Below are 25,213 nucleotides of genomic sequence, written 5' to 3'. Positions count from 1 at the left end.
AAAATTGTTCACTGATTTTTCTTTTCCTGGATGCTCACCTTGGTGGAATTTCATGATTTGTAAATGCTGTTGATACTCACAGTTACAGATGAGATCAGTCAGAGTATGTGTTTAAAGTGTATTGTGTATGTATTTGAAAGTGTTTAAATACTCCTGGAAAATCAGCCCTCAGTTTGGCACTTAAAGTTAGCAGATACTTCAACTTTGAACCATTTCCTAATAAAATTAGTAATTTTAGCTGCTCTCTGTGTAAGAGGTCAAAGTAAAACTGAATAACAAATATTTTTCAAATTTTAAAGACCGTGGATTTGTGCCAGCAACAGAGAGTGAAAAATTTTTTCAGAAGAGACTTAAAGAAATTCTCAAGCAAAATGACTTCTCTGTGTAAGTGTTTAGCCATTTATCATAAAGTATAGTATTCTATGCAAACCTTAAATATGCATTTAAAAATTGCTTTTCAATTAACTAGAACATTGTCAGGATCATTGGACTACAGTAATGGATCAGAGGAGTTCTCTGCTGAGCTAACACTACATTCTGAGGTACTTTCTCCTGAAGCCTTTCAGTGTGCCCCAGCTAATATGGTAGAAGTGCATGATGATAAAAAGATGAACAAAGGTGAGTATTTTTAATATCATAATTGTTTAGGCATAAATCTGTGTCATGGTTTGGCTGTTTATACTATTAGCAGAAGGAAGTTATGATTGTCAGTTATGAAAAAATGAAGAGTAGTTTTGCTTTTATTTTTACTATTGTTAGAGTAAGCCTTTATAAAATTGCCAGAGCAAATAATGGAAATATACTTGGATAGTAAAATCCATTCTGAAGTGGCTTACTTTCATAATGTAGTGATGTGTCTTACGTGTTTTATGCTTTCTCTTCTTTTTTTTTTTTTTTTTTAAAGACTCCGATATGATGCATACTGCTAAAGAGGAGGCACTTATTAATGAAGAAGCAATTTTAAACATTGTGGAGAGCAGTCAAAGCTTTCAGCCTTTGTCTCAAAGACTGAGTCAGACTACAGTTTTTAGTGAGTATGACTGGAATGTCTTTTCTTCCAGGCTATTTTATTGTTCAGCAGTCTTTGTTGTGTTCACTTAGGTAACCAGTCATGAAAGAAAATAAGTAGTTTACCTCAGGGAGTTTGTCAAGCAGATTGATACTTATGTACATGCATATTCTACCACCACCAGCACTAAAACACCTTATGTTTTCTAAAAAATGTCACCAGGACTGTATTTGTAGAAACTACTGTGTTTTACTGGTTCACTAAGCCCTTTCCTCTCACCAGGTCAGCTCAATGCAATCTCTTGTGAGTATTGCTCTTCCTTGTGTTCCTAGGGTTATAGGGCTAAAACTATCAGAATAAAGAAGATTTTGACTGTCTGTCTGTGGTACTCTTGCAGTTACTGACTGCATCTTTCTTACAGTTCAGGTAGGGGACATGCTTATGATCTGTCTTTAGAAGCTCAGTTTTCTGGAAATACTGGGGGATAGTAGGCTGATAATGAGAGGCAAGTTGCAGCAGAGCATTTCCCAAAATTTGTAAATATAAAAGAATGGTGGAAGGCAAAGAAACAAGAAGCAGAGCATTAAAGAGGGGAAGAAAAACCATGGCACCAAAAAAATGTGAATGGCATGAGGGGGAAACAACAATAAAATAACCAAGAAAGGAACTTGTATGAAAAGCTACTTCGGGTAGAAATAGTTCAAATACTCTAGAGAAGATGAAAAGCACATAGTTCCTGCTATCTCTCTATGTATGTTCTTGGGTAAATATAATGTATAATGTCAATATGCACTACATGGTGCAGGGCAGGGAGGAGTGTCTAAAACCCATATCCTCCAGTGTTTTTGATACCTATAGGGTGTGAATATGTTAATGGACAACAAGATACAATATGGCAAGAGTATATGTCTATGGGTAAAAAATGATACAACCTTGAAATCTTTTCTTGCTAAGGAAGGAGGAGTTAGATGAGTGGTTTGTGATGTTGTTTTATTTTGCAGAGAGTAGGCAAGATTTTGGTTATCAAAGTGTTAAAGGCAAGGATTTGGATTTATTGGGAGAACTGTAAGAAGTTATGTGGGAACTGGCAAACATGAGCAAGCCTGAGAGGATGAGCAGTGGCTAAAATAATATATAGGGTATATCTTTGACTGTGCATTTGAATTGCTCAACCAAATAGGAGTGTTGAAGTGGTATGTTTTTTCCATTGATTAGGGAAAAAAACAAGAAAACTTCGAGATTATCTGACTCTTTTTTGTCCTTTTTTCCTCCCCACTTCTTCTTTTTATCATGGGGCTACTAATTCCTGGTGTCTTCTGTGACCATGAGTAACATGCTGCATATTTAGGTCTCTTATGCTCTTTCATGCACTAATCTTCACTATTCCTTTGTAGAGTTGTAGTGTCACAGGGACTGTGAACCACATGACTTCTACTGTTCACTGTGAATTACCCAACAAGGTTCATATTAATGTGAAATAGAGGTTGGAGTTTAGTGAGGGACCTCACAAAGGGCAAAGGAGCCAAGAACATAAAGCATAATTGAAAGTGGGTTAATTCAGAACTCTGGCAAAGGCGATGGTTTCCACTGTAAAGGGTTGTATGGTGTCTTGTGAAGCCTTTGTAAAATATGAAAAATGCCTTCCTCACTGATGTTGAGATCTATTTTATGTAATTCTCAAGATCATTGTAAATCATATGATATTCCCCGAGTAAAGAAAGTAGAGATTGTAGTTCTTCGGCCAGAGGAGAAGAGAGAAGTAACAAAGATGCATGGTAGACTGGAGATCGTAAGTTGGTTATGAGGTCAGATGAAAGGTAAGCAGGAAGAGAGTGAGAAAAATTTGTGACTTGAAAGGATTTTTAAGAAACAAAAATGAAAAATGAGAAGGGAAGTGCATGAATTAGTGTAAACTTCGGTCAAATAAAAGAAAATAAAAAACAAAATTTAAGAGAGGAGCGAAATCAGGTAAACTTTCAGTGTTTAGAGAAACCTGTGAAGAGAATAGATTATAGTGAAAAGAGAGCTGAAGTTAAGCATTATTGTAAAGGAGAGAAGGAGGAAGAACTAGTTGATCAAAATCAGTATCCCTTTTCACGAGATGCAATGGTTGAAAGTCTTCAAGTGATACAGAGAGAAACACCCAAAAAAGTTATTGAAATCATGGGAGATCGAAAAGGTAATGATGCTTCAGAAGCTGGCACTTGTGCTGAAATTAAAGGGGAGAGTGAAGCTTTACTGAATATGAGGAGGTAATAGGAGAGTGGAGAGAGAGGGAGAAGTGCTTCCAGTAAATCTATTACAATCAGAAGAGTAGGGCAGAAAAAAAGAAAGTTGTCAAATTTTTAAATAAAGAGCTAGAAAAAATAAATAATAAAATTTGAAAAAATTAGATATGAAAAAAGATTTGATTCTGTAGCCTGCTTTGCCATAGACGTTAACAAACTAGTAGATTTTTAAATGGCGAAGGGATTTTTTTGTTTGTTTTCTTTTGCTTGGGTTTGTTTTTTACTGATAGACTATAACTCGTCATTTACAAGTAGAACAAAATACAGATTCTACTCGTATGGGCTTTTTCTGCAGTGGGCAGTAGTGCTGATGAGGCCATGATTAATCTGTTGGCTGGATTGGAGACTGATGGATATCGGATGGAACATCAAAAAACACTCTCTCACCATCATTCTCTTGGAAGCTGTCGAAATTCTCAGAACAGTGATGATGAAGAAAATGAGCCACAGTGTGAGAAAGAAGAAATGGAACTTAGCTTGTTAATGTCCCAGAGGTGGGACAGTAGCATGGAAGAACCTGGGCCAAAAAGAAGGTATATATGTGATTTTCTTTTCTTAATGTTTTTTTCTGCCAGATCTTTCCTCCTTCCCACCTTGTTGTCAAGTGTGCAATGAGCCCAGTGAGCTGTAGAGAGGTCTCTGTTGACAACACTGGAAAAACCTGTGCAGATCTTGGGATGGAATGCAGCTGTTTAGATGATGCTGTGAATCATTGATGTTATCTGGAAATAAAGATTAAATGTTTAGGTTTGGCCAGACATAAGCTTCTGATTTCCACTTTGAGGAAAAATTGAGTAGGCTTTTTGTTCTACAAGTCCAAATACAAAAAAACCTTCAGTGGTAGTAACTTCCTGGTAAGGTCACAGCTTGAATGTAGTACAAATATTAAGGTATATCTCATACATCTTTAACTGAAGTGAATATTTAAGAAGTATTCATGCAAAGACTGACCAAGATGCCTGAGAAAAACACCCATTTGTTTCCATGCTCAAAGCTTAAATCAAAACATGAATGTTGCTCACTCTGCTCAACTGCTAAAGGTCAGCAACTTGAATATTTTTAAGGCCAAGATTCTTGGAACACTTTTTCAGGTTGTAATGACCTTTTGTACAGTCCACACTGAGAGGCACTGAAAGCAGCTATATCCAGTTTCTCTTCACCCCTGCTTTCAGCAGACCTTCTGATATTTATAATTCCATTTGAAATATGAGAGATTTCACAGACATACCAACTTGATATTTGGCAGTTTTTTTAGATCACAAATTATAATTATACTATGTTTTGGAGAATCAGAGAAGTATAGAAATATTTCTTTGATTTCCTGAAGACACACAGAAGTTGTAACAGAATCAGAAGTTAGATCATTAGTCTCATAAGTTCGAGACATAATTGATCTCTAAAGCTAATTTTCCTGTCTGACCTTTAATTTCTTTGGGTTTTTTCCCCTCATAGTAGTCAAAGTTGAAATTTCCACCTCAAAATATTTAACATTAATCTTCATTTTAGTGGTAGTTTCTGTGTAAAACCAGCCTGTATCTTGCAGAATTCATTAGCTCAGGCACAGCTCCGTATGGGCATGACTGTACAACTTTGGCAGTCAGGTAGGATCCTGAAGCAATTAAGTGCTTTTACGCAGTAAAGAATCCTAGTTAAAAGCTCAACAGACTTGATGATCTGTCTCACCAATAACTTGCTCATATATCCCTACATCTTAATTCCAAACAGAAAACTCTAGGGAGAATGTACATACCAGGTGCTTCCACAGGCAGTCAGCTTGTGTTCAGAGGGAATTACAAGTTCTGTTTCACTGAGATCTCTGCAGAATCTGGACTGACTTCAGACACAAGCATGGCTATCTTTGCCCCCAGCATGATTCTGCTTGTTCGTAAAGAGCCAGTTTGAGTCTGATGATGGATCTAACTTTGCTCAGTTTTATTCTGTCTGCACTCAGGCTCATTCTATCTGTGCTGCTTCCTAATGCATCCTACCATATCCATACTATCACTTTTCTGTTATTGAGCATTCACCAGTCTTCCGTTATCTCAGAAAATATATTGAGATAATTGTAAGATAATTAATAAGATAATAAAATATATTGAGGAGTAACCACACCCTATTGAATTAATTAAAGTACTTGGGTTTGATTTGTGTTGAACTGGACTGGTTCATGTGTGGTGGTATCATGTATGTTACACAAATTTTCCTGGAATCCAAGCTGATGGGCTTGTATGCAGAGAAATCCAAGTTGTTATCTGCAGAAGTCATCTCCAGTCTGACTGGGTTGACTTAAGTTGACAAAGATTTACCTGGGATTAGAGCATAATTCAGGTTGGAAGAAACATCTAAATGTAACTATGTAGTCCAGTGCCCTGGTCAAAGCAGCTTTGGATAGATCAGTTGCTCAGGGCCTTGTCTGGTCAAGGTTTGAGTACCTCCAGAGACAGATGGAATAGTCTATATGGGCAACGTGTTCTAGTGTTTAGTCACACTCGTAATGAAGAATGTTTTCCTTACATGTAACATTCCTTGCAGCAGCCCTGTACCCATTGCCCTTTTCATACCACTGTGCATTCTGAATCTGGTTGCATTTTCTATATACGCACTTGTCAGGTACTTGACAAGTGCAACAAGATTTCCTCATAGTTTTTTCTTAGTGCTGAATAAATCCCATTTGCTTAGTCACTCCTCATATGTCATGTGTTCCAGTCCCCAGTCATTGGCTGCTCCTCAGCTGGATTTGCTCCAGCTTGTCAGTGCCTGTCTTGTAGTGGGATGCCCAAAACTGAGCACAATACTACAGAAGCAGCCCCACAACTACTGAAATCAGCTACAGTCTGGCAGTCACAGCCCAAGATGCAATGGGCCTTCTTTGCTGTAAAGGCACACTGCACACTCTCATGTTCAACTAGTTGTCCAACAGGGCTTTTTCATCCTTTTCTGCTAAGCCACTTCCTAGCCCATCTCTCCCTGCCTGTAGCCATGCATATTTCATCCCATTTTTGGGACATTTGGATATGTCTTTTTGGAAGTGTGTGAGGTTCCTGTCTGCTTTTTCTCCAGCCTGTTGAGATCCCTTTGGAATAGCAGAACATACCTGCTCTCCAGAGTATTGGTCTCTCTCCCCAGTTTGATGTTAATTTGCATATAGAGCTGAATGTCTCTGTACTGCACTTTTCCACATTTTGGGAACAAAGAAGAGGGAGAACTAAGCTCACTTAGGTACCTCACTGTGCTTGTTACTTGACTCTTCCAAGTCATGTGTTCAGATCTGAGTGGAAATTAAGTAGCTATATTTGAGCCTATTGTTTCTGAACTAATCTAAATTAGCTCAGTGCTGAGCACATTCAGATGTCTGGGGTGTTATGATACATATAATTCTTGCTCTGGTCTAACTCCACTCATAGAAAATTTCTGACAAAGTAGACTGTATTTAGGTTGTTGTGGATTTTCGTTCCTGTAACTTGAAGACATTTATACTTATATCCTATAAGTTACTACACAAACTTAAAAACAAGCAACACACAAATTAAAAAAAAAACTAATCTCAGTCCCTTTCCATGTATCTGGGTTCCTCTCTTGTATCCACAGAATAGCTAGTTTCTATTAAGAATTATGTCCATATCAAATTTATTTTAAAGAAGAAGAAATCAAATTCTTAAGCACTTTTAGAGTTGTAATATACTGGAGGATTTGTTTTTTGTGGTTTTCTATTATATTTTTTCTTCCTTCCCCCCATCCCCCAATAAAGCCCTGCCACCTTAAAAACATTAAAAAAAATCATAGAAGCTTTTCTTTGTAGATGTACTTCTTTTTTCCCCAGCAAATTTATGAATGTAAATATGGCAGCGTAGAACAGTTAACTTAGTAAAAGCAACCTTAGTATTAGCAACAGTTAATGTTCAGTGAGGGATGGAAACAAACATAGTGGTCGTGATTTAGTTAAGCCTGCCAAGAGAGGCTAATTGTTATAAACAGTAAAGATTTTTTAGCAAAAAAAACCAAAAACAAACAAAAAAACAGAAAAGTAAACATCTGTTTGCTAACAGCTGAACTGAAATGATTTTGCATAGTTGGTTTAGTCTTCAAGTTTCAAGCATTTTCAAGCAGTGAAATTAAATCTCAGTAAAATTGAAATAAAATTAAGCATCTAAATGCCTTCTCTGTGTCTTCTTAAGCTAGTGAATCCTGCTATTTTAAATGGTTGGCTGCCACTGTTGCCTCTTAAAGTAGTAACACTGGATAATTTTTTTAATTCTCAGTGAGAAATGTAACAATTTTTATTTCCCTTTGCTTCCCCAAAACATACAAAACCATATAGCACCACACCCCATGATTTCCAGGTCCCTGTGGCTACTGATTTTCCTAAGAAAAGTACTGTGTGTCAATTAATTCCTTCATTCTCCTTTAGGTCAGCTGGCAAAAACGTGCATCGAAGTTCAGCAGAAGAGGATTCATCTTCCGAAGAAGAAATGGAGTGGAGTGGTAACAGTATGCTCCTAACTAATCTCTCTATACCTCAGTTAGATGGCACTGCAGATGAAAATGGTGGTAAGTAAATAGAAAATCAGCTTTGGAAGTTGAATCATTGTTCATTTTCACATCAATTTGCTAATTCTCAAAAGTGCTGACCGTTTTCAGTCCTTGTTTCAGTTGGAAGGAAATGTTCTCAACAGATTGCAGAAACAGGCCCTTAACATCTTCCTTAAAAAACACCAATAATTTAATCTCAATGTCCTCTATGAATTACCAGAATCTTGTTTTCTTATTGTATCAGTGATCAAAAAAGGAACATTGTTTAATTAGTTTTATAGAAAAAAACTTTATTGCAAGGAGTATTCTTCTATTACTACCTGTTATGCAAATATGGTATTAAAAGTAATGATTCTTTAGGATCATTTATCCTCCTAGAGTTTCATTATAAATAGCAAACATATTAGTGTGTAAATTTAGGTGATTCTTTGCTTTGCAAGTATTGGCCACACATGCTAAAATATAGTGAACCTTCATTTGGGCCTATGTTTCATTGAGCAGATTGCATGTTCATACCTTGGAATTGCATGAGTAAAAACTGTGCAGTGGCAAAGCTGATGCAGAAGAAACTGCCTTTCAAAATCTATAAAAAATAAATTAATCTGTAGAGATGCCTCTTGCTGTCTTTACAACGTGTCTTTGATCAAATAGCCTTAGTCAATCGAATACACACTTTGAGGTTAGGCAAATATATAAATAATATTTGTTTCATTTGAAAATCTACAGTTTTTCACATTACGGTGTTCTGTTGAGAAAGTGAGCTGTATAATCTTATTATACAGACAACCACAACTATTCTTTTGTGTTCAGTGTTTAAGACATAGTTTGCTTTTTCCTTTACTTTTCTAGCTATAATGGTACAGTTTAATACATGATTTGATGCACTACTAATATGACTTGTTTTTGTAAAATATACAGTTGTAATTTCCTTATTTGCAGTACTTTCTCATTTATTGTAAACCAGAGATGCTACTGGCTAATGAAACTGTATCTTAAATAATTGTTTAAATTTTAGAATATTTAAGCAAGTGAAATGTCACATGCAGAAAGTGGTCAGCTTAGAAAGTTTATTACTGTGAACTTCTACATCAATTTCTTATAATAGGAGATAGAACAAATTCAAAACAGATCTCAGTCTGGATCCTCTAAATTAGAAAATGCTTATCCACACATGAATTTGTATCCATAACATCTGACTGACTGACAAGTATTTTTGCAATTTTTATGTCTAAATAGCCAAGTATCTTCCAAGTGTTTGTTGACACTGCCAAACTCCCATTTTCTTGGTTTTCAGTTAGTCATCATCATTCTTTCCGTTGACTCCTACCCTCAAAGAATCATAGGCAGCATCTCTCGGTTGTTTCACAGCTTATGGACTTTGTGTATGCATTACAAAATGTTATTAGAATCAGATTGGAACTTCCTTTTATTTTTTTCATCCAGCAACAAATAAATTGCTAAGCTGAAGGCAGCATGAGTCTAAGATAATCCCCAAATTGGTTGAGACTTACAGTAAAGGCCCGAAGGACACCCTGTCTAGTACATGAGTATACAACACATGCTTCCAGGTCATACAGTATGTTTCATATCTCCTATCCCCCTTCAAGATTATGGCTAAAGATGTGGACAGATGAGCAAATTTTTGTGTGCCAGGAGGTCTGCGGTAGCTCCCTCTTTGCAGTGGAATAACCTCCTTCAATTCTTCACCTGCTGGTCTCAAATTTATGTGCGAATATAATACATAGATATGAATTCAGGATCAAACTAACTGCTGCAATTTTCTTGCATAAACACCTGAATGGGTGGTATATTGCTCTGCTTTATAAAAAGACAGCAAACTACCTAGGTTTAGTGCACAGAACAGTTAATACAAAGCCCTTGCCATGTTGTGAGATACTACTTTAGCCTTCTGTGCAATGACTTTTCTGTATGGGGAAAGTCATCTAAATAAATTCTTTGTTTTCAGAGCCAATGAGTATACATACTTCTCAGGGACAAAGCAGGGTAAAACCTTTTCTGGAAATCAGCCTGTTTGTACTTAGTTATCTGAAAGTGATTTTAAAAGCCTTCTCTCGGAAAGTCAGCATGAAATCTTTGACAATTGTATGCATGTCTACAACTTAGGGTTAACTGACAAAATGGTTGTGACACAAATGTACAGATGATAGGATTTTGATAAAGGAACTCATACTCAGGGTTTATAGCTTCATGATTGTAAATGTAATGTGATTTGCAAGAGTTCATGATTGTAAATGTAATGTGATTTGCAAGAGTTTTGTTTATTGTTTGGATGGGAGGGCTTTCAGGAAAATATTAGTAGAATGGTTAATGCCTTTTTTTACAGATTAACTAGAATAAAATTGCTTATCTTCCATTTCAGACAATCCTTTGAATAATGAAAGTTCTCGAACTCACTCCTCTGTTATTGCAACAAGCAAAATGTCTGTAAAGACCTCAATCTTTCACAAAGATGCTGCTACGCTAGAACCCCCATCTTCTGCTAAGATTACTTTTCAGTGTAAACACACAAGTGCCCTTTCTAACCATGTTTTGAATAATGAAGATTTCGTAGAAGACCTCACAAAGCCAAACACAGAAACAAGACCTGAACTTTCGGTCCATTCTCTTACAAAAGAAAGCGCTTACTCAGCAAAGTACCCAACTCCATTCAGCAATAGTACCCATGCAGAAAACTCTCACAAAGAGAGTAACAAGAAAGATACTCTCCCAGTTCCTTCATGTGGAAATAATATTTTTGACTATGAAGATGATATTTCATCAGTGAACAGACCAATACCTAGTAGGAAGTACATTAGCATCAGAAAGGCTGAAAAGGATGTGTCTTTTATGCATGTGGGCCGCCACATTGGTGACAGCATGTTAAATAAAAACTTATATAACTTTTCTGATTTGAGCCACTCCAAAGGTAAAAAGTCTTCTGAAGTAAATGAAAAATCCAGCAGTGCAAGTATAAATAATTTTTTTCCAGCAACAGTTACAGAAAATTGTGAATTGGTGTCTTGTTCAGGAGGCAGTCGAACTGTGGTACATTCACTTGAAAATAACACTGATGAAGGTGGCCTTAATAAGCTTAAAATTAGGTATGAAGAATTTCAGGAGCACAAGGCAGAAAAGCCAAGCCTCAGTCAACAAGCAGCACATTATATGTTCTTTCCTAGTGTTGTTCTTTCTAATTGTCTCAGTCGACCTCAGAAGTTAGCTCCCGTGACATATAAATTACAGCAAGGCAACAAACAGTCCAGGTTGAAACTGAATAAGAAGAAGCATAGTTTAATCAGTCATCAGGAGCCTGCAAGTATAAATGATGTTGCATCAGTGAAGGAAAGTTGCTATACACAAGGTAATGCTTGTAGTAACATTCCTGATAAGGACAGTGCTTTACCAAGTGACTTAGTTCAAGTTCCTCTTGAGGCTTTTGAAAACAAAATGCCTATGAGTACTGCTAATTATACTGACTGTCAGTTTGCAGATGGATCTCTTGAAACTGAGCAGTCATTTGGACTATGTGGGAATAAATACACACTCCGAACGAAACGGAAGGTAAACTATGAGACTGAAGACAGTGAATTGAGCTTTGTCGCACACAACGCAAAAATCAATCTACCTCAACCGATAGAAAGTGTTGAAAGTTCAGATGGGTCTCAGAAGTCTCGAAAGCGTAGAAAACTTTCTAAAAAATTGCCACCTGTTATTATTAAGTATATTATCATCAATAGATTTAGAGGGAGAAAAAATATGCTTGTTAAACTGGGGAAAGTAGATTCTAGTGAGGAAAGAGTAGTACTCACAGAGGAAAAGATGAACTTATATAAAAAGCTTGCACCTTTAAAGGACTTTTGGCCAAAAGTTCCTGACTCTCCTGCAACCAAATATCCTATTTATCCACTAACACCAAAGAAAAGTCACAAAAGGAAAGCAAAACATAAGTCAACCAAGAAAAAAGCTGGAAAACCACAAAAAACAGGTAGTACAAACATTAAAAGAACTTTAGCTTTCAGAAAAAGGACTCACACAGTTCTTTCTCCTCCTTCGCCCTCCTACAGTGCTGAAGCTGAAGACTGTGACTATAACTATAGTGATGTTATGTCTAAGTTAGGTTTTCTTTCTGAGAGAAGCACAAGCCCAGTAAACACATCTCCACCTCGCTGCTGGTCTCCCACTGATCCAAAAGCAGAAGAAATTTTGACCAACCTGGACAGAGAAGCTTTATTTAGTAGGGGGCCCAATATATACAACAGTAAGGCTGTTAATACTAGTGTAGGAAAAAATACTCGAGCAAAAACTCAGGTTAAGAAATGTAAAAAGAAATTTGCTAGCACCACTGTATCTACAAAGAAAAAGAAAAAGATTAATCAGGCCGATAAGACACCAGATGATGGAAAGAAGAAACCTAGAACAAAACAAAGGCAAAAAACGGCTGAAAAAGTGTCTTCAAGAAAGCGTGTTGTATTTAAAGATGAAAAAGGAAATAGTCGCTCTACTGCAGAAGTAAAATTTGTGCTGAAACATCAAGATCTGCCTGAGATTTCGTACAACTCTGTCAGCTCTCAGCCGCTTCATAACTGGAAAGACAGTCCTCTTTCTGGCTATTCAGTGGGATATCTACCATCTGCACAGTTCCCTTCAGCAACTGATGCACAAGGTAATTCTTCGGGCTGTTTTCATTCACTGATGGAAATCGATAAGCCTGTAGATGCACAGTGTTTACCTGCTCCACGGGAAGACCCTCATTTATCTTTTGCATCTATTCCTGTGGCATCTGGAAGGGAAGTACCACAGATGAACTCTCAAAGGCCCAGGACGCAGAGTGCTATATTTAGAATGAAGGATTCTGCTCTCATTCAAAACATATTTGATCCATCTAATCACTCAACTCACGTAATCCAGAATGCACATGTCTCTAAAGAGAATACTTCTGCAAAAGCAGAAGAGATAAAAAATTTGCAAATCAGATATTTACCACCAGCTGGGAAATTAAATGAAGCTCGTGACTCTTTGGACACAGCAAAGATGGATCAGTTACATGCCTCTAACTATTTGCATTGTAAAGAGAATAATCAACAGCAGATTTTTTGTTTACCAGAGGCATCTAAGCACTCTGATACATGTCCTTCTATTCTTAAGCCATCTGAGGAAAACCCGGGACCACTTCAGTTGCCTAAGAACTGTTTTGTAACATCTTTGAAGAGTCCGGTGAAACAGTTAAATTGCGATCAAAGCCAGAGAGGATTTATTTTGGACATGGCACATTTTAAACCTGAAACAGTAAAACAGAGGTCTCTGTCAGAAACAACCATACAGCCAAAACCCATCTCCCAGTATAAAAACAGGAATATAGTGGCCCCATCAGCATTTGGTGAAGGACAGTCAGGCCTAGCTGTTTTGAAAGAGTTGCTCCAAAAGAGACAGCAGAAGGCTCAGAATGCAAGTGTTACGCAGGAGCCATTGCCGGATAAACCACAGCTGAGCAGGGGTGTACCCTGCCCTCTTGAACAGAATAAAGCCATCAAAAGGTCACGGTCAGTAGCATCGTCAAGAAAATCTCGTGCTCCCAGGAGTACAAAACCTAAAGAAAAAACAGCAAAACTTTCAAAAATGGAGTCTTTAAGCCAGCAGATCACTAGTGGCATTGATCACTCTGTATCTGATGACAGCCCCATTTTTTTTTCAGACCCTGGTTTTGAAAGCTGCTACTCACTTGAAGACAGCTTATCTCCAGACCACAATTACAACTTTGATATTAACACTATAGGGCAAAGTGGATTTTGCAGTTTTTATTCTGCAAGCCAGTTTGTCCCGGCAGATCAAAATTTGCCCCAGAAATTCTTGAGTGATGCAGTTCAAGATCTTGGTTCTGGGCAAACAGCAGAAAATGACCTTCTGTGTCATAATGACCAAAAATCTGAGGAAGAGAAGCAACATTCTTCAAGCACAAGTAAATGGACACGGTCTGGTTCCCTGAGCCCTGAGCTTTTTGAGAAAACCTCACTAGATAATAATGAGAACCACTGCCATAGTCAATGGAGGAAAAACGTTCATTCTTCTACTTCTAGATCTAGTTTTATTGATATCTCTTGTACACCAGAGACTGAGGTCTGTTTAAATGAAAAATTCAAATTGAATAGAAATACAGTAAGTAAAGAGAGATTTCTTAATCTTTCTCAGCCAACCAGCTCAGACTGGATTCCAAGCCACATTAGAAAAGAAACCACTTTTGAGCCCTGTCAACCACTTGATTCAGTTAGTACCTCATTTACATCCATATTGTCTTCTCCTGATTGTGAACTTATAGATGCAGCTTCTGAGGATTTAGAATTACATGTTTCAAGAAACAGTGAGACATTAACTCCAACTCCAGATAGTTCACCAAGATCAACCAGTTCTCCCTCACAATCAAAGAATGGAAGTTTTACACCTCGTACTGCTCACATTCTTAAGCCTCTCATGTCCCCACCTAGTCGTGAAGAAATTATGGCCACTTTGCTGGATCATGATCTCGCAGAAACAGTTTATCAGGAACCATTTTGCAGCAATCCTTCAGATGCTCCAGAAAAGCCGAGGTACTGTGTTAAATGCATTTCTCTCTACATGTGGTTGTGATTATAAAAAATTTAATTTATTCCTGTAAGCAGTTCTATGCTGTTATGTGACACAGATGCATGAAAGATCTCATCTGATATACATACATTTGAAGTTGAAAATTACTGTACTTCCAGTCCAAATACTCATTTTCATTCACGATATGTTGGGGTTTTTTATTGCGTGATATTGTTATAGTAAGTGGGAATGTGCCTTCTTGGTTTGTAAAATAAAGATACTGCTCACAGGAATTGCATAGTGAAAAAACTGCTTTTCTCTCATCTTGAGGACTGCCTGCAATGCAGTTCAGAGCAAAACGGTAATTCAAACTAGTTTTCTTCACAGGGAGATTGGAGGGCGGCTTCTCACAGTGGAAACTAGACTTCCAAATGACCTCCTTGAGTTTGAGGGGGACTTCTCATTAGAAGGTCTACGACTCTGGAAGACTGCATTTTCAGCAATGACAGAAAGTACTAGACCAGGATCTCCTCCTCATTGTGGTCAGTCTACTGTTAATAAAAGAGAAAATAATAGCCATAACACTAGTGAAGACAAAAAAATAGTCATAATGCCATGCAAGTGTGCTCCCAGCCAACAGCAAGTTCAGATGTGGCTTCATGCCAAAGAAGAATATGAACATTTCAAGAAATTGCCTAAGAATCATCCTGCTGAGCTGGCAAAGGCAGCTGAGAATTTCAGCTCTGCAGTATTGTCTGAAGAGAAATCTGTAGAAGTAATAAAAGTAGCTAAAGATTTAAATTTATCTAGCCCAGAAGATGAGAGACCTATTGTGCCTACAAAGAATTCTCCTGCCTCTGTGGCAGAAAATACAAAAACACAAACCAAGGAAACCTGTGATAGGTCTATAAGCACTATAGGAACTTCTGTAAATACTGAAAATGACATAGACTCTAATAAAACTTCATGTGAAAGCAAGACGCTTACTACTTCAGCACTAGAACACGATAAGGAAGAGGAGGAGGAAGATTATTATGTCAATTACAGTTCACCAGATTCTCCAGTGCTTCCTCCTTGGCAGCAGGTAGCGTCTCCAGATCCTAAGCAGTCCAATTTAGAAGACACAGAGTGGAAAAATCAGGATATAATTTTGTCTTCTATGGAAGGAAATGGTGCAGTACCTGTTGGAAGTGCACAAAACTCTCCATCCACCCAAGAGGACATTAGGACATCCTTTGACACATCCCCTTTTCCAGTTAATGAAGATCCTGGAAATTCCATTTGCTTACATAGTACACCCATTGTGCAGAGAAAAAACCAAGATGGAATACCTGAAGTTCTTGGTTTTACTCCTTTATCTGCAGGTAAATCCCTTAAGTGATTGTAATGATACACTCAAAAAAAATCTGTATATATTATATTTCTTTTAACATACTGAGAAAGTACTTATATCTCCTCAAAATATATATTTAAAACTAGTTTTGGAAAGGAAAAGGCCTGTGCAGTATTGTTAAAGTAACTACTGAATTATTTTAAAAGTCTGGAAGTAGAACACTCATTTGCTTCCTAATAGTCTCTAGCATCTGAACTCTGGCATGATGGTTAAAAGCTTAATTTAAAATATTGCTTATTCGGGGGATTTTGTAATATTATTGACTATATTACTTGTATTTTTTGAAAGGTCATCTCAGTGTAGAGTGTGAATAATATTGCAGTTTTCAAGGTGGTAAATGTGAGGCTTTGTAACTTACTGGCCTTGTACTTTTTGTTCCTAAATATTCATAAATACCAAATAGTAATAGTTGTGCTTTAGATTTGACAAAGGATAAAGTTGTATTTGCTTATAAATATAATATTTGTCTATAATGTTAACCAAATGCCTCTGGATGTTTCTACCGTGTTGTTCAATGCCTAGATAGAGCTATTGAGGCTAAGTAGTGTTGCACTCATGTTTACAGAACCAAAAGCTCAGAAACTGAGCCACAAGAGGGGAAATAATACTGATGGTCTTCGAAGAGTACTTCTAACCACACAAATGAAGGTAAATTAAGATTTTAAGAACAGATGTATTTTTATTATGCCACACATACACATTTCCATTCTTTTTTCTGTGTTGTTTTTGTCTTCTTCTGTTAAAATCTTGAAAATACATTTAAAATGGTTGGGTACAGTTGTAGAATCAGAGCACACACAAAGTTAGGAAGAAATCACGAGTTTAATTTGGGTGGAGCAGGTGTAAATTGGAGATTAAGAGTTTTATATTTTAGGGTAGTGAGAGACTAATGAAACACTAGAGACACCATGTAAGGATGTTGTTTTGCTCTTTGATTTATAACATCCTTTTAAAGTTCTGTAGTGATTTCCATTTTTGTATGTATACACACACAGACCAGCATACATTTATATGTCTGTATGTATATTAGTTTTCAGACAATGTTCTAAGCATTTTCTGGAAATGACGAGGGCAGTTATAATGTTATCCTGACAGTAGAAAGGGATTGGATTGCATAAAATGATCACTCACAAGTTTTTCCTAAACAGTTTTTCTGCTCCCCATGTTGGAAACAGAACAGTGGGTTAGGTGCACTACTGGAGTGATCCAGTAGTTTTTTCATCCCTGTATGCTGGTATTCACCCATATCAAGTGCGTACTTAATGTACCTTTAATTCAGTGCCTTAAAAAGTGATAACTAAAACAGAGGTTTCTGACAAATTGTTGCTTTCAAGAGAGAAGACAGAATTTCTGGATTCCATGTCCTCAGATTTCCAAGAAAGCTAGCGTGGGATTGAGTTTGGGGGGGGGTGTAGGGTTTCAGGGGTTTTTGGTTGTTTAGGGGTTTTTCTAAGTATCTCAAACTGCCTCTTGCTTTACTGTGAGGTTTCACTAAAATTATTGCTAAAAGGCAGAAAGATACAACTCCTGTTTCCATGTTGGAAAATTACATGAGGAGATAGTAAAAAGTTTTCTCTTTTTAGTAATTTATGGTGTAGCATTTGCATTTTCATTGATAAATATATATTTTAATATTGCATTTTATTTAATATTGCATATGAATTTAGCAACCTGTGATTTTTCAAAATTATCCTGTGCTTTTTTCTTCTCCTGCCCAATAAGAATCAATTTGCTGCCCTTGGCGTTCCAAAGAAAGAGACTTCCCAGATTGAAGGACCATCTTTAAATAACACTTACGGTTTTAAAGTCAGTGTGGAAAACCTGCAGGAAGCAAAATCTTTACATGAGGTAATTTACTGTTACATGTCATTATAAAAGATAGTCATTTATCGGGCCATTTTTATAGTGGCAAAAATTAAAAATCTTTTCCTCCTTGGTCCCTTCCTGGCTTACCATTTATTAGTGTGTGATGTCTGCAGCTTTTAAATAGTTGATCTACTAGTTTCAGCTTGATCTCCAAGTGCCTTTAATAGTATTGAACTAAATTTCACAGTATTACGGTTGATATGATGGTAAATCTTCCTTTAAAAATAAAAACAAAGGAAAGATCAGAAGGAAGAAATAAAAACTTTTGTATAAAAACATTACTTGAAAAAATAATTGACTGTAATTTTCATGGATTGTTTCCTTAAGAAGTAATGCACCTGACATCATTCAGTCAGGCCCTCCTGGTATCTCTACTTGTTACCTTCTGAACTTGTTGGCCAGTTTCTACTACATTTAACAAAATGGTGCCTGTCTCAAAGAAGGTCTCTATTTAATGTAGATGAGTGTTCGGTCTGGGAAGAGGAATCAAAATTGGTGCTGGAGAAAGGGAAGCAATGTAAATACAGTACCACTGTGTTTGGCTGCTAACTGGCCAACCAGTATCTATATATGTGCTCCTAGACAGTCACCACATCCATGGCTTGGAATTAGCTGTTGACCAATTTGCAGATGAGATGGGGAGATAGCAGTTTTATGTGCTGAGTAGATAACACAGGGGAAGCCACAAGAAACCGATAACCTTGCAGGAAGTGGAGACAGGGTTTGGATAGTAAAATTACACTTCAGTGATGGCTGTAGTGATTTAGGATGCAAATCTAGAAGAAATCAGACTGCCTCCAGGGCAGGTTACATGCACAGAAGTATTTGTAACTCTCCCCTCCGAATCCCTCCAACCTGTCCATTAATCCACATTATCAGCTATATTATGCAAGGCAACAGAGCAGCGATATAGAGTTGAAACGATATTAAATATTTATTGTAGAGTCAAAACTTGACAGTATATAGGGATTAACATTTTCCTAATGTAAACCATTCTGCAAAAAGCTGTGGCAATATAATTTATTAATGCAAGTGAAGAGGAAGTTACGTATTCTTCATGCCCTCCTGTAAATGACTTAGTCTTCATGCTTGCTTGCACGTCTTGGGTGAGGGAGGGAAAGGAAGACAAAGACCAAGAGTGATTCCTTGTTCTTGATCACTTCAGAAATGTAATTCAGCTCGATATACAAAGCTGTTTGAAAACTACAGGAATTTACAATTGTTGACAGTGAACACGATCTGGTTTTTTTCCTATTTTCTGCTTTTGGTAGAAGAGTACAGTACTCAGAAACACATACTGAATTTTCATAACTGAGTATAAAAATGTATTAAGTGATTAATCTTTTTTTTTCTAAGATGGTACTTTTTGCAAAAAGTGAGATCCAGAGATGCGTGTTTAATCACTTCTGTTAATTTTCAGGTGTGACCTCTTAGTTACAATATAATATGACCATATAAATGTCTGCACTGTCTTAATTTGCACTAATAATCTCCTCTTAATTTTTTTTTTAAGAAACCTCCAAAACAAACTAACTTACTGTGTTTATTTGTTGGTAGGTCCAACACCTTACCCTCATCAGTATGGAGTTACATGCTCGAACAAGACGAGATTTGGAACCAGACCCAGAGTTTGATCCGATCTGTGCTTTATTCTATTGCATTTCATCAGACACAGCACTGCCAAATACTGATAAAAAAGAAATCACTGGTGCTATAGTGATCGATAGAGACAGGACTCTCTCAAGCCAAGGTTCTTATTTCTTTTTTTCTTACTGTATTTTACAAAAATGCTATTTCATACTAATCAAAGAGTAGCAAGCAAAATGTAATTGAGTACCTATATTACTGTGTATCTCATTTAATTTTGTCTTGTTGAATGGCCATATTAAATATAGAGTTTTCCTGCTTATATCTTCAAAAGAACTATTGCATGAGCTGTAAACCACAAATAACATACACATGTGCAAAATACCGATGTTTGCGTACTTGTGGACAAGCTCCTGCAGTGTTCTGAAAGTGTAAAGAGGAAAACCTGCCTTTACTTTCCTACTCAAGTTGCTGGAAGCTACAAGTAGAAAATGTTAAAAGCAAGACAGTATGTTTTATATTTTACTTAAGGGTTATTTTTGTGGTTTTATCTGATCCTTTTAGGATCTAAACAGGGGCCCTTATTCTATTGTACCTTTTTGGCTTTGTTTAGACCAGTGATACTCAACCTGTGGCTCTAGAGCCGGATGTGGCTCTTCATGGCCCTACAGGCGGCTCTCGCAATGTAGGCATCTGATCGGCGCTCCACTCTATCAGGCAGCGCGGGGAGCACTGAGCAAATGGACCAGCAGTGTGGGAGTCGCTGAAGTTCCCCCTCCCATAGGGGGAAAGAAAAGGAGCTGCTGGGATCCCCCCACAGGTAAGAGTAGAGATCACCTCCCACCCAGCAGCTGTGGGGCAAAATGGGGAAAAACTTGCCCTTTTGCCCCTTCCACCCCTCCACCCCACTCCTTCCTAGCAGCCAGAAGGGATTGAAGACAGAATGCTGCTAGGAGAGAGGATGCTGATGTGTCATATCGTGATGTATCAATGTCTGGTGATGTTAAGGCAGCATCATCACACATTGAAGTGTCATGATGGAAAAAAAAAATCACACTTGATACTTGATTTATATGGTGCTCTGCAATTCCATTTTATACAGAAGTGGCTCTCCAGCTGTTAAAGGTTGAGTACCACTGGTTTAGGCTAGTAAAAAAACCAAACCAACAAAAAAAAAACCAAACAAAAACCATCCCCAGAGTAGTCCTCTTTCTTTCAGAGTTTCTTTGGCATTGTGATATGTATTAAACCACAAAATACTGTCTAAAATTTTAAGCGTGGACAAATACCTAGCAAAAATAAATTTAGCATTAAGGCAACAGCTTCTTCTTTTACCAGTTTATTTTTCAAAGTATTGTAGATATTATATCATGTTAAGTTCTTATTATTCTCAATGAATTTTATTCTGGTATTATATGCTTGTTACTATCTTTAAAAAATTTATCTCCATTACCTTACTAAGTGAGATTTTTCCACAGTATAGCCACTATAGCTCACTAGGTGTGTGCCACTGATAATATATCAAGAAAAAGCTCTCTGTAAAGAGGTCCAGTGATATTTTGAAAAAACAAAGGTTCTGATCTGGTTTTTTTAGCGAAATAAAATGATGTGTTTAAATGTTATTGTGACATTCGTTGTTTTAATGGATATGTACTGTCAATACTTTCTTGGTTAGAACTTTTTGAGATACCTGTGGAGTGATTGACACCTTTTTGTTCCCGTTTCTGTGTTACAGTACTCATTTTAACATTTATTTCTGAAAGCACTTTTTTTAAACTCTCAATCCTCAGAATGTGTCAAAGTAGAATACCTTGTAAAAAATCCAGTTTTTAAAATCCACAACATTGCCTTAACAGAGATCTTACTATCTGTCGTATAGAGAAACTGAAAACACAGAGTATGCGCTGCATATTATTCATTTATAGAGGGTTTTTTTTAATATGGAAGGCAAATGATGAGTTCCTGTATGCATACAAATTTAGATATTATTCAGACATTATCAGTGTAGACACTCCTAATGTCACTAAGTGAGCAATTGCTCATGTTTTTCCATTTCTATTAGTAAATCAGCAATGTGCTGAAAAAAAGTACTAAGTTATTTAGCATTTTCATTCTGTAAGGCTTTTTACAAAGCACTACTCTAAGCTAGCAATTAAAATATATATTTTTCATGAAAACACTATGTAAGCTGTTCATATAGTCCTTCAATATTGCTTATTAAAAATAATTTTCTAATAGGTGGACTCTCATACATGTAAAATGGTGACATTTCTCTTGAATCGTATTTATTTATATCTGAGAATTTGTGCAAGATTACCACTAAAATTTACAAAGTGAAAAGAATAATTTTTTCCACTCAAGAGGAACAAAATAAGTCCATGGAATTAATTGTGTTAATTATTAGTGTTAAGGATAAAAACAAGTTATGTTCCATATTTCTTTTTAGTTGTATGTTTTATTCTAAAGCAATATTGTTGACTGAAGAAATGGAGTTCCTTCTAAATTGTAATGGGTTTTTTTACTTTTATTTTCCAGGGAGCAGAGACCAAGCCCCCTTGCTCACAAGATCTGGAGTTACAGGACTAGAAGTCAGTTACGCTACTGATGAAAGAACTCTTTTCCAGGAAGTAGTGAATATTGTAAAAAGGTAGCATATCTGTACGTTCTGCTTTTATTTTTCAGGCTTGGAACAGCAGATTTAGTTCCTTCAACCCTTGCCAGTCTTTCAAATACTGATTTTTTTGTTGTTGTTTCCCTCAAAGGCTTATTTCTAGAGTGGACAAGCGTGGTGATCTTTCAAATAAAAATACTTTTTGCTTTTCTTTTTCTCTGACAGCAAGAACATTGAGATCCTCTTAAGCAGCTGAGTTACAGTCTTGAAACTAATCAGCCATATAAGTAATCTTCTTTAACATATAACTTTTCCTGTTAACCCCAGAATTCATTACACATCTCTCTCTGAAACTCTCAGAATAGTAGTTATTGACAGTGCTGAGAGCTATAGAAAATCCCTCAGACAAGAAGAGTTTTCTAGAAACTCTGAGGCAAGACAGAAAGAACCCTACATGGTACTGAAACTGCTGTGGACAGTTTAAAATAACGGTTAGCTGAAAAACCAGTTTCCTTCATTAGCTTTGTCTTCTCTGAATGGAAATCCCCTGCTCCATCAGACTTGGAAAACTGCTGGTTTTCCCCATCTCCACCAAGGCTGGGAAGCCTCTTTGGAAGCCCTCTTGGCTGGTGAATAGGTGGAACCACAGACGTCTCTCCAGACCCTACTGACAGAGGTGCAAACCTGTAAAATTGCAAAGAAAAATAAACAGATTTAAACTATGAGTCACCCTGCTGGAATAGAGGCACAAGAAAAAAAAACTAGGCAGAGTACATTTGCAATTCTTTCTCTCTCCAACCAGAAAACCTCTGATGAGAAAGACTTTGACCAACCCCATGAAGCCAGAATACAAAAAGAGTTGCTGAATGCAACCAACACAGGGTGGGTCCTGACAGAGCAGCAGATCCCTGTTCAGAGAAGACAAAATTCAGGTAAGGAACATAATTTTATTTTTCTCTTTCTGGGAAATCTAGTGCTCCATCAAACTTAGGAAAATTACTGAGAATGAGAAACTGTCAATAAATTAAGAATTCTACACCAGTTGTATGGAATTTGGGAGAACTCAGCAGTTAAAATACATATTTATCACTGAAGAACAGAAGTCATCTATATCTGTACATATTGTAGGCATTACAGAATGAAAAAAAGCATACAGTTTTGGTGTACTTCAAGATGGAATGTAGCAATCAGCAGGTTGCTGACTGAGAAATCTCCGCTTGAGAGATCTTCTCTAGCATGTACTAGCATGCCTTTTTGTTGCCACAACTTTATCATCAAAGATTGAGTTAGTTAACTTGTATTCCTGGAAGATGAAGAGTTTGATCTATTAATGGAGAGGCAGCCTGCTGTCATCGTCTTAGCCTACTATCCTCCCTCCTCTATAAAATAACACCTCAGGTATCAGACTTCTGATGAACTCTCAGCAAAGATGGTTTTGAAACTTCTACTGCATCTACAGTTTGCTGCTCCTTTCCATCCCTTTTTTTTCTGTAACCTGGGCAAAAAAGAATAAGAAATTTTGTTGGAGTATATGTTTTGTATTTCTTAAGCACAAAATAAGTGTCTAGGCCCAGAATAGCTTTAACTGAAGGTAAAAGTATGATAAAACTACATGATTAAAAAGTAGTGGACTGTAAAAGTCTTCCTCAATGAGAAATGAGCAAGGAAACAGCTTTAATGAAAATCAGTAATTATTTTATAAAAAAATCTTCTGTTACTCTTCTTAGTGTTATTTTTTCCACCACAAGCTAGGTTCTTTGGTTGTTCTGATAGTGCACTTAATAGTAGGTCTGATAGGTTAGAAGAAAAAAACTGTCAGGCCATGTTTAAGAAACATTACCACTTCAACTTCATAGAGTAAAACTCAAAATCACCTCAATTTTTCAGCTGAGGATCGTATCAGTATCTTATATGCTGATACATGCTTTAGGCTAGATAATAATAAGTTCTTTTGACCAAATAGCATGTCCAGCATAACTGCAGCTTGCTTTTGGTTCATGTTCTTGGTGTCTTTGGCTGTTGGAGGGAAGGATGGAAGATTGAAATTCCAGGTTCCTGGTATAATGAATGACAGAATATCTATTCAGTCTTGATTGTCAATATATGAACAGACTTAATCAATTTTTTGGAGCACTGAACGGAGAGTAGGAAGGAAGGAGGAATTGTCTTATGCAGTCCAGTTTAAGAATTCTTGTTCCCATTTCTAGTCATTCTCTTAGTAGTTGACCTAATTCTTTCTCTTATTTCATATATGTGAAATTGTGGAACATGCTCATTTGTTTCAAGTTCCAGCCTTCTACTCCTCTGCTTAGGCCTTTTGGTTTTTTTTTTCTGTCCTGGTTATTGAAAATAAAAGAAGGTTGATTCTGTCACTTCTTGTCAATAGATGTAAACTCTGGAAGAGCACAACAGAATTCTTGACCGCTATTTCCAGCACACAGATGGGGGCAAAGTGATTCCTGGACAATTTGTAACTTCCTGCAACACTCTTAGCTCATCGATCTCTTGTTTTGGCTAGGCTTCTGTCACTGAAGAGTGTTTCCCAAATTTAATTTTTTTGTAGCAGAGCTAAAGTCAACTCTCTGTCAACTGACTTTGAGTATTGCTCCTGAAAGTTCACTGGAATTGATGAGCTGAAGTTGGATTCAGTTAACACCTTCACTGTGAAGTTGTTCAGCATGTGGTAGCTCTGAATGACCACAGTAAGATTAATGTGTTTCTACCTAGACATCCATAAAGTAAATACCAGGTTAAATATTCTTCTGTGGAATTAGTAGATGTTGTCTCTGATTAACTCAGAGCTGTTGGCAAACAGAATTATCATCTTGAGCATAGATGTAGACCGGAAGAAGACCTGGTTGTTTCTGTTGAATTGTGATCTGTGATTTCATCTATACTGAAAACTAGATTTGTCCAAATACTGAGGGAAATAAGGACCTTTATTTCTAGGAGATTATTACTGAGAGTGATTCATCTGTGAAATGGGAGTACTTACAAGTGTGAGTACCAAAGTCTATGTAGAGACAACTTTAATTCTAAAAGGTTGAGGAATTCTAAAACACTGAGGTTGAGGATGGAGAGACAGGGAACAGACAGGAAGAGCCATGGAGGTGAGTTTGGAGGAAGCAGGGAAGGATAAACAGCATGGATTTGCAACAAAGAAAACCATCGATAAATTGGTTCTTGGTACCCTGACAACCATCTTAGAGCTTGAGAGGAAGCTGCACCTACTAGGGGTCCAAATTTCCCTTCTTTGGTAGCTATCCTCTAGCTGTAAACAATTAAAAAAAAAAAAGGGGGATTTCAGCTCAAAACTGGCAAAAAGCAGCTGAGAAACAACCTCCTTCCCATCCTGTGAAGCCACTGGGGAT

The 25,213-nt window shown here is 37.0% G+C and overlaps 1 protein-coding gene across 2 annotated transcripts in view; it reads left to right on the top strand.

Annotated features, from left to right (window-relative positions):
• REV3L (REV3 like, DNA directed polymerase zeta catalytic subunit) overlaps positions 1 to 25,213 on the top strand; it is a 125,992-nt gene that overhangs the window by 67,391 nt on the left and 33,388 nt on the right. Inside the window, exons 8-18 of one of the 2 annotated variants that reach the window (XM_017827716.1) lie at positions 300 to 384; positions 470 to 618; positions 905 to 1,030; positions 3,593 to 3,830; positions 7,706 to 7,845; positions 10,208 to 14,408; positions 14,773 to 15,749; positions 16,344 to 16,426; positions 17,501 to 17,626; positions 19,202 to 19,394; positions 21,767 to 21,878. In XM_017827716.1, the coding sequence (XP_017683205.1) occupies positions 300 to 384; positions 470 to 618; positions 905 to 1,030; positions 3,593 to 3,830; positions 7,706 to 7,845; positions 10,208 to 14,408; positions 14,773 to 15,749; positions 16,344 to 16,426; positions 17,501 to 17,626; positions 19,202 to 19,394; positions 21,767 to 21,878 (6,430 nt within the window). The remainder of the gene's footprint in view (positions 1 to 299; positions 385 to 469; positions 619 to 904; positions 1,031 to 3,592; positions 3,831 to 7,705; positions 7,846 to 10,207; positions 14,409 to 14,772; positions 15,750 to 16,343; positions 16,427 to 17,500; positions 17,627 to 19,201; positions 19,395 to 21,766; positions 21,879 to 25,213) is intronic. The other variant, XM_017827721.1, reaches the window with a different exon arrangement.

This window comes from Lepidothrix coronata, unplaced genomic scaffold (assembly GCF_001604755.1).
Source record: "Lepidothrix coronata isolate B3197 unplaced genomic scaffold, Lepidothrix_coronata-1.0 Scaffold5, whole genome shotgun sequence".
In the NCBI taxonomy this organism is placed as follows: Eukaryota; Metazoa; Chordata; class Aves; order Passeriformes; family Pipridae; genus Lepidothrix; species Lepidothrix coronata.
This window is presented reverse-complemented; position numbering and strand designations above follow the sequence as displayed.